The sequence below is a fragment of the Oncorhynchus mykiss genome, chromosome 32 (genome assembly GCF_013265735.2).
Source record: "Oncorhynchus mykiss isolate Arlee chromosome 32, USDA_OmykA_1.1, whole genome shotgun sequence".
In the NCBI taxonomy this organism is placed as follows: domain Eukaryota; kingdom Metazoa; phylum Chordata; class Actinopteri; order Salmoniformes; family Salmonidae; genus Oncorhynchus; species Oncorhynchus mykiss.
The window spans coordinates 5,772,199-5,782,293 of NC_050572.1; the positions used below are offsets into that span (position 1 = coordinate 5,772,199).

General features: G+C 39.5%; 2 protein-coding genes across 3 annotated transcripts in view; both read right to left on the reverse strand.

The window, feature by feature from the left end:
* Window positions 1-646: 646 nt before the first annotated feature.
* Window positions 647-7,505, reverse strand: fkbp14 (FKBP prolyl isomerase 14). Its single transcript, XM_036971558.1, has 4 exons — window positions 7,160-7,505; window positions 6,848-6,999; window positions 1,704-1,831; window positions 647-1,441 (listed from the first exon to the last, which is right to left on the reverse strand). The coding sequence occupies exons 1-4, from the start codon at window positions 7,351-7,353 to the stop codon at window positions 1,283-1,285; spliced, it is 633 nt and encodes a 210-aa protein (XP_036827453.1). The 5' UTR covers window positions 7,354-7,505; the 3' UTR covers window positions 647-1,282.
* A 2,536-nt stretch (window positions 7,506-10,041) lies between these two features.
* The window catches only part of LOC110487842 (acetylcholinesterase collagenic tail peptide-like), a 28,429-nt gene continuing 28,375 nt past the window's right edge, over window positions 10,042-10,095 (reverse strand). For both annotated transcript variants that reach the window (XM_036971444.1, XM_036971443.1), the window contains exon 18: window positions 10,042-10,095. This exon is cut by the window's right edge and continues 820 nt beyond it. The gene's annotated coding sequence lies outside the window, so the exon portion shown is untranslated.

The window sequence follows — 10,095 nt, forward strand, 5'->3', positions numbered from 1 at the left end:
CGTTTCTGTGTTATGGGATCTGAGTCGTTTATTCATTATGGGATCTGAGTCGTTTCTGTGTTATGGGATCTGAGTCGTTTATTCATTATGGGATCTGAGTCGTTTCTGCTCAAGGCATCAGTTACACACCAAGCAGTCCCCTATACGTTCACACAGAGGAAAAGGAAACTGCACTGTCGTACAGTGAAATGCCTTTCTTGTAAATCTCCAAACCCAACAATGAAGTAATTCATATCAATGTTAGCACATACAAATAAAGTAGAACAAAAAACACAATAAATAAAAGAACAGGAGAAGTAAGAAATTAGTGAACACGAGATTCTCAGTAGAAATATCAACGCTCTCAACCCGTTGTGTTAATAACGACTTCTCACATGTTAGGACAATGTGGATGGAGTATTTTCATAATCTCATTTGAGTATGAGGGTGCCACCGTTATACGTCTCCCTATATATATAATTTTTGTTGTTAAACTACATTTAAACAATTTTTTATAAATGTATTAGCAATGTTTTTCCCCCTATACTATCACCGCCTGAACTCTTATCGATCTACAGTCTCATCAACACTGACACGTTAGTAAACAGTGCCACCTAGTGGCTAAACGTGATACGGTATTATCAAGTACTACCAGGGAATACATGTATTGTTTTGTTTGTGTAAAAAGTTGCCAGTCACTTTATTTAATTTTTTTTCCCCTCTCTAAAAAGTGAACACAAAATACATTCAGTAAAGAAAACCCCAAAAAAACAGGTACCACTAATATGTTGTTAGAAACTATATCACAAAGATGTTATCCTGTGATCAATGTTTTACATGCTATATCTCTGGAGAGGTTCTTGTAGATATAAAACAAAAGGACGCTTAAAAACAGTTAAACAACATTTAACCAAATATTCAATAATGGTTCATAAGCAGTTTTTATTAACAAACTTTTAAAAATAAACTTGAACCAAAAATATCACAAACACAGACACACACACACACACACACACTAGCATCACAATTCACACAGCTAGTCTAATGTAAAGAATGATCATATGTTCATGTAACCCGATTCCGTTTTGGACTGATGTAAGATGACGTTTCCCCTTTAACACTGATCTAAGGTCAGTTTCCTATGTTCTACGCCGTCTAATATGGTGAACATAAACTGATTCTAGAACTTCGCCTAAGAGCAACTTTTACCCTGAACAGAAATAGGAGTAAGACCTCCCAAGTTTGACCTGACCAGGGGAAAAAAAAAAAAAAAAAAACTAAGTATAGTTGATTAGGTCAGAGGTTAAAGTTCATCGTGTTTGTAGGTGAACTCTCTGGAGGAGATGAAGCCATCCTCGTTCTCATCCTCCTTCTTAAAGATGTCCTCCACCATCTGCTCATGATGGGTGTCGTTGGGAGGGTAACCATGACGCTGAAACTCCTTCCTCAGGTACTCCTTCACCTGGGAGGAAAAGGGAGCAGTCAGGATATAAAGTAAGGTGTGTGTGTGTGTGTGTGTGTGTGTGTGTGTGTGTGTGTGTGTGTGTGTGTGTGTGTGTGTGTGTGTGTGTGTGTGTGACAGAGAGAATCCCTTCACATGGTATAAGTGTGAACAAACAGTCCGTGTCTGTGTTTGTAACAGAGAGAAGATCCATTTAACATTGTTTAAGTATGCCAGACAGCATAATGTTACTGTGTGTGTGTGTGTGTGTGTGTGTTCTCGCCTCGTCCTTGGAGAGTTTCCAGTCATCGTTGAGGTCCATTTCCTGGAAGGATTCATGTGACCTGGGTCCATTCCTGATCTCCATCACCTCGATGTTAAAAGTCAGGGTGCTCTCCGGTGGGATCTTACCTGAGGTCAGACAGAGTTCAGGGGTCACAACACCAGGATCGGAGGTCACTGGAATGCTAGGCCGGGACTCAGTTCTAATACATACAAAATGGTATTTGTTCTAAAAAGAAGGGATAGCTGAAGAAAACATGCCTAATCCCTACCGGGATGTTGCTTTCACCTAACCAGTAAGAGTGGACCAAGGAAAGGAGACAACGAGAGGAAGCCATGTAAGGGTGTTTTCAGACTTTGTCCATTTCAGAATTTTTTATTTTTTTTTGGACATAAACCCCTCCCACTAGACTTCTGACATAACCCCTCCCACTAGACTTCTGACATAACCCCTCCCACTAGACTTCTGACATAACCCCTCCCACTAGACTTCTGACATAACCCCTCCCACTAGACTTCTGACATAACCCCTCCCACTAGACTTCTGACATAATCCCTCCCACTAGACTTCTGACATAACCCCTCCCACTAGACTTCTGACATAACCCCTCCCACTAGACTTCTGACATAACCCCTCCCACTAGACTTCTGACATAACCCCTCCCACTAGACTTCTGACATAACCCCTCCCACTAGACTTCTGACATAACCCCTCCCACTAGACTTCTGACATAACCCCTCCCACTAGACTTCTGACATAACCCCTCCCACTAGACTTCTGACATAACCCCTCCCACTAGACTTCTGACATAACCCCTCCCACTAGACTTCTGACATAACCCCTCCCACTAGACTACTGACATAACCCCTCCCACTAGACTACTGACATAACCCCTCCCACTAGACTTCTGACATAACCCCTCCCACTAGACTTCTGACATAACCCCTCCCACTAGACTTCTGACATAACCCCTCCCACTAGACTTCTGACATAACCCCTCCCACTAGACTTCTGACATAACCCCTCCCACTAGACTTCTGACAAAACACCTCCCACTAGACTTCTGACATAAACACCTCCCACTAGACTTCTGACATAAACACCTCCCACTAGACTTCTGACATAAACACCTCCCACTAGACTTCTGACATAAACACCTCCCACTAGACTACTGACAACCCCCTCCCACTAGACTTCTGACATAACCCCTCCCACTAGACTTCTGACATAACCCCTCCCACTAGACTTCTGACATAACCCCTCCCACTAGACTTCTGACATAACCCCTCCCACTAGACTTCTGACATAAACCCCTCCCACTAGACTTCTGACATAAACCCCTCCCACTAGACTTCTGACATAAACCCCTCCCACTAGACTTCTGACATAAACCCCTCCCACTAGACTTCTGACATAAACCCCTCACATCGGTGTCACAGAAGAGTGACTGTCCAGGTTCGTTTCAGATTGTTTGTAATATGTGATCAAATCAAATTGTATTGATCACATGTGCCGAATACAACGGGTATATAGACAGACCTTACAGTGAAATGCTAAAGGCTAAGAGAGTCATCAGCAGTTTATTCCATTGTTGGGTTTGAGTAGTGTGAGAAGACATGAATCACAACATGAAAGGTAGGTTATAACATCAAGCTCTTAAAAGGGGCAGTAAGTAGCCTACATTGAGTATACCATTTTCAATAACAGAATTATGTTATCTGCAGTTATTCTTCTCCTATTTATTCCCTTACAAATAATATTTACATGTTAATAGTATCTTCTGATTACAGTTATTATGTCTCATATTTTAACTAAATGCAATCTATTAGCTTCTAAAATTTAAGTAGGAATATCTGTATATCTATCTAGCTATATATTTATCTGTCTGTATATCTATCTATCTATCTGTATATCTATCTAGCTATATATTTATCTGTCTGTATATCTATCTATCTGTATATCTATCTATCTATCTATCTGTATATCTATCTAGCTATATATTTATCTGTCTGTATATCTATCTATCTGTATATCTATCTAGCTATATATTTATCTGTCTGTATATTTATTTATCTATCTATCTGTATATCTATCTAGCTATATATTTATCTGTCTGTATATTTATTTATCTATCTATCTGTATATCTATCTAGCTATACAGTGGGGCAAAAAAGTATTTAGTCAGCCACCAATTGTGCAAGTTCTCCCACTTAAAAAGATGAGAGAGGCCTGTAATTGTCATCATAGGTACACTTCAACTGTGACAGACAAAATGAGGGAAAAAAAATCCAGAAAATCCCATTGTAGGATTTCTAATTAATATATTTGCAAATTATGGTGGAAAATAAGTATTTGGTCAACTACAAACAAGCAAGATTTCTGGCTCTCACAGACCTGTAACTTCTTCTTTAAGAGGCTCCTCTGTCCTCTACTCGTTACCTGTATTAATGGCACCTGTTTGAACTTGTTATCAGTATAAAAGACACCTGTCCACAACCTCAAACAGTCACACTCCAAACTCCACTATGGTCAAGACCAAAGAGCTGTCAAAGGACACCAGAAACAAAATTGTAGACCTGCACCAGGCTGGGAAGACTGAATCTGCAATAGGTAAGCAGCTTGGTTTGAAGAAATCAACTGTGGGAGCAATTATTAGGAAATGGAAGACATACAAGACCACTGATAATCTCCCTCGATCTGGGGCTCCACGCAAGATCTCACCCCGTGGGGTCAAAATGATCACAAGAACGGTGAGCAAAAATCCCAGAACCACACGGGGGGGCCTAGTGAATGACCTGCAGAGAGCTGGGACCAAAGTAACAAAGCCTACCATCAGTAACACACTACGCCGCCAGGGACTCAAATCCTGCAGTGCCAGACGTGTCCCCCTGCTTAAGCCGGTACATGTACAAGCCTGTCTGAAGTTTGCTAGAGAGCATTTGGATGATCCAGAAGAAGATTGGGAGAATGTCATATGGTCACATGAAACCAAAATATAACTTTTTGGTAAAAACTCAACTCGTCGTGTTTGGAGGACAAAGAATGCTGAGTTGCATCCAAAGAACACCATACCTACTGTGAAGCATGGGGGTGGAAACATCATGCTTTGGGGCTGTTTTTCTGCAAAGGGACCAGGACGACTGATCCGTGTAAAGGAAAGAATGAATGGGGCCATGTATCGTGAGATTTTGAGTGAAAACCTCCTTCCATCAGCAAGGGCATTGAAGATGAAACGTGGCTGGGTCTTTCAGCATGACAATGATCCCAAACACACCGCCCGGGCAACAAAGGAGGGGCTTCGTAAGAAGCATTTCAAGGTCCTGGAGTGGCCTAGCCAGTCTCCAGATCTCAACCCAATAGGAAATCTTTGGAGGGAGTTGAAAGTCTGTGTTGCCCAGATCTGCATGGAGGAATGGGCCAAAATACCAGCAACAGTGTGTGAAAACCTTGTGAAGACTTACAGAAAACGTTTGACCTCTGTCATTGCCAACAAAGGGTATATAACAAAGTATTGAGATAAACTTTTGTTATTGACCAAATACTTATTTTCCACCATCATTTGCAAATAAATTCATAAAAAATCCTACAATGGGATTTTCTGGATTTCTTCCCTCATTTTGTCTGTCATAGTTGAAGTGTACCTATGATGACAATTACAGGCCTCTCTCATCTTTTTAAGTGGGAGAACTTGCACAATTGGTGTCTGACTAAATACTTTTTTGCCCCACTGTATATTTATCTATCTATCTGTATATCTATCTAGCTATATATTATATTTATCTATCTGTATATCTATCTATATATTATATTTATCTATCTGTATATCTATTTATCTAGCTGAATATTTATCTAGCTATATATTTATCTATCTGTATATTTATCTAGCTATATATTATATTTATCTATCTGTATATCTATCTATATATTATATTTATCTATCTGTATATCTATTTATCTAGCTGAATATTTATCTAGCTATATATTATATTTATCTATCTGTATATCTATTTATCTAGCTGAATATCTATCTAGCTATATATTATATTTATCTATCTGTATATCTATCTATATATTAAATTTATCTATCTGTATATCTATTTATCTAGCTGAATATTTATCTAGCTATATATTTATCTATCTGTATATTTATCTATCTGTATATTTATCTAGCTATATATTATATTTATCTGTCTGTATATCTATTTATCTAGCTGAATATTTATCTAGCTGTATATTTATCTATCTGTATATTTATCTAGCTATATATTTATCTAGCTATATATTATATTTATCTGTCTGTATATTTATCTATCTGTATATTTATCTATCTGTATATTTATCTATCTGTATATTTATCTAGCTAGCTGTATATTTATCTAGCTAGCTGAATATTTATCTAGCTATATATTATATTCATCTATCTGTATATTTATCTATCTGTATATTTATCTATCTGTATATTTATCTATCTGTACATTTATCTAGCTGTATATTTATCTAGCTGTCAGATAACATTCTGATGAAATGGCTTGTCCTGCACTTCGTAAAAACCCAGAGTGCATTGAGTGAATGTTGGAAAAATATCTTGGTTCCTTTCTAAAACATAGCAGTGTGAATGCAAAGAGGACACGGACCACGAGATAGGTGAAGTGAAGGACTATATGTGAAAACACACCAAGACTAATAAAGATGCACACACCCAAGATGTGCCAACACTGGAACATTCTTGAAATAACAAAGTGTTGTAAAGTGATTCAGGCTACAACTGAAGCACAGAAGTAGGCGAGGGTTAGGTAGTGGGCTTACCAGGGCAAAGCACAGCATCGTTCACATGCTCACAGCATCGTTCACATGCTCACAGCATCGTTCACATGCTCACAGCATCGTTCACATGCTCACAGCATCGTTCACATGCTCACAGCATCGTTCACGTGCTTCCCAATGCTCCACGTTGGGAAGACGTCACAGAGCAGTAGTTAGTAGTACAACCTTTAGGCAGCGTTTCTACCCTACAACGGTGCCGCAGAGGAGACAGATGACGTTCATTAGTGCCATTCAGGGTGGTGTCATCTATGTACATTGCAGTGAAGTAACTTTAGTACAGTGGCAACACCTGCCGTGCATGTGTGTGTGTGTGTGTGTACCTTTCCCCTCCTTGCCGTAAGCGAGGGCAGGAGGTACGACGAGGCGTCTCTTCTCTCCAGCACACATCCCCTGCAGGCCTTTATCCCATCCCTTTATCACCTCTTTAATGCCCAGAGTGAACCAGACAGGCTGCTTGTCTCCCTGGGAGTAGCTGGAAACACGAGCACACGCGCGCGCGCACACACACACACACACACACACACACACACACACACACTTTATTTTTTTAAGACAGCAGCAAAAACATGTATCTGACCGTTTCTAGGTTCAGGAAACGCTTCCTTCAATTGTTGTTTTCATAACAAACTAACCTGGAATGAAACTTAGTTCCATTTTGAAGATATCCTTCATGGTGTACCAGCAGAATGTCTCCGTACTTCGACTTGCGATGACAGAGGAAAGGTTTGTGCAGAACTGTGATTTTTACCTCGGCCTCTGGAAGTTTCCCTCCACTGACGAACACTAGCAGCGAAGTGCAAAACCAGCTCAAACAAACCAGGAACATTTCAGAACTGATATCAGCAAAAATTATAGCTTTTGATAGGAGAAAAGATATTTGTTCAAAACTTGTAGAACTTGCCACTCACTGGAACAAGCGCGCCCGCAGTGTCAAGACGTGGCAAGTGACGTTTCATCGTGCAAGTTGTTACAGGAAGTGTACGTTTGATTGGTTGTATATTTGCATATTCCCCGCCTCCAGGGCGGAGCTGTTGTCTCTCAGTTCCGTACAATAATGATCTGTCTTTCAAAGTATCAATGTCGAAGCTTTCAAATGATTAAAGACACGTGAACGATAAACAGATGAATAATACGTGGATGCATTTTGAAACTTCGATTTACTTGTTATTTTATTTTAACTCACATTTCTCAGGTAGACAAATAATAAACAGACCATCACCTACTCATTTTGGTAAAAGCTGGTTGAATTTCACTTTATATCGAGAGAGATGAAACAATGTGTGTTATTGAATTTATATCATGCTAGTGTAACATTCACATACTTCATCAATGGCTACAGTTCAATATCCGATTGTTTTATAAAATAGCCCATAAACACACTATAATTCACACAATGTATAATGTACATATTATGGCTAAAAGACAAAAATGATTGTACATAGCAATCAGCAATCAACAGTCCTACTCTGCAGTAGACCAGAGCAATCAACAGTCCTACTCTACAGTAGACCAGAGCATCAACAGTCCTACACTACAGTAGACCAGAGCATCAACAGTCCTACTCTGCAGTAGACCAGAGCATCAACAGTCCTACTCTACAGTAGACCAGAGCATCAACAGTCCTACTCTGTAGTAGACCAGAGCAATCAACAGTCCTACTCTACAGTAGACCAGAGCATCAACAGTCCTACTCTGTAGTAGACCAGAGCAATCAACAGTCCTACTCTACAGTAGACCAGAGCAATCAACAGTCCTACTCTACAGTAGACCAGAGCAATCAACAGTCCTACTCTACAGTAGACCAGAGCAATCAACAGTCCTACTCTACAGTAGACCAGAGCAATCAACAGTCCTACTCTACAGTAGACCAGAGCAATCAACAGTCCTACTCTACAGTAGACCAGAGCAATCAACAGTCCTACTCTACAGTAGACCAGAGCAATCAACAGTCCTACTCTACAGTAGACCAGAGCAATCAACAGTCCTACTCTACAGTAGACCAGAGCAATCAACAGTCCTACTCTACAGTAGACCAGAGCAATCAACAGTCCTACTCTACAGTAGACCAGAGCATCAACAGTCCTACTCTACAGTAGACACTACAGTAGACACTACAGTAGACACTACAGTAGACACTACAGTAGACCCTACAGTAGACCCTACACACAAGCATCCACATGTATCTGCAGCACAACCATCACAGTCCCATATAAATACAAATAAGGTCCTTATCGTAAGATATCATTTGTTCTCAATTAATTAATTAATTCAAGATTAAATACGTCAAGCAGAGCTATTTACACACTCCTAAATTGCATAAATAAAGTATCAGACGCTTCTTTGCAAAGACAATGTTGTCTGAACAGTACTCTTTCTTTAATGCTGAAAAAGATGAAGGTTCTTAAAAATGGTTTCTTCCTCAGCTCTTCAGGTTCCCTGGAGGGCTCTTACCCGAAATGGTTCTTCCTCAGCTCTTCAGGTTCCCTGGAGGGCTCTTGCCAGATACAATAACCTTTGAGTGAAGTGTGGGGTTCTTAACATGGCATCAAATGGTTCTTCAGAATTCTACAAGGTTCTTGAAAATGTATGGAAGCCTGCAGCTGTGTCCCTTTCATACCAGCACACAGCAAATTGGGCAGTCTTAGCTAGTGTTGATTTTTCAGTGTAACGTTTCAGCACAACAAACTAAATGTTCATTTTTTCTTCTTCTCAGTGTAACACTTATAGTGTTGAATGAAGAGTTAAATTAACACCCTAAAGAGTTAAATGAACAGTAAGTGGTGTAAAATAACCACCCAGTGTTGGTGTTAATAACCAGAGTTGAACCAAAACCACTCCCATCATTATCATATTTCCCAGCATTCTCTATTGCAGTTAGATTTTTGAAATTGTTTGTTTCAATATCTATGCATATACATTAATTGATTCATCAATCTTATGGTAGTTAAATATAAATAAAAGCATTTTTCTAAACTATTCCAATCTGTTACTTGGACTTATTGCACCCGTTACTGAATTTGATGTCCCAGTTTATATGTTTAAGGTAGTCTCTCATATTTGTCTTCTCGACACTGGCAGTCATTCTGAATGCAGGTTGTGGGTGAATAAAAACCTCTACATGTTGAATATCTCCAGTCTGGCTGGATTCCAATAGGAATTACACATCATCTCGCGAGCCACCATGAGTTTCAGGCCACTGTTATTAGGGTTTAAAAAATAATGAATAATGACATATTCACGTTGAATCTCACCTGGTGAAGGCTACAGGACTGAAAATGAAAGAATGCAACAAAAACAAACAATGTCTCTGTCACTAGAAAACAAAGTTATGGGTGGCAATGGTACCTAAAATTCACTCAAAAGCCACCCTGCGATATATGCAAATAAGTCCTTAAAACTCTACAGCAGGGCTATTCAATCCCGGGTCCTGCAGGGGCCAAAACATTTCTGCTTTTGGGATTTTTGTATGGTTCTTCAAAGAACCACACCACATATTTCTCTTCAGAGACCGTAAAATGGTTCCAACAATAGCTTTGGCTCTCAATAGCTTTATTTGCTTCCAACTTTT

Coding starts and splice junctions, on each gene's coding strand:
- fkbp14 (XM_036971558.1), bottom strand. CDS start 7,353: ATGTTCCTGGTTTGTTTGAGCTGGTTTTGCACTTCGCTGCTAGTGTTC. Junction 1,832..6,847: donor TTACGGCAAGGAGGGGAAAG/GTACACACACAC, acceptor GTCTGACCTCAG/GTAAGATCCCACCGGAGAGC. Junction 1,442..1,703: donor GGAAACTCTCCAAGGACGAG/GCGAGAACACAC, acceptor TTTTCCTCCCAG/GTGAAGGAGTACCTGAGGAA.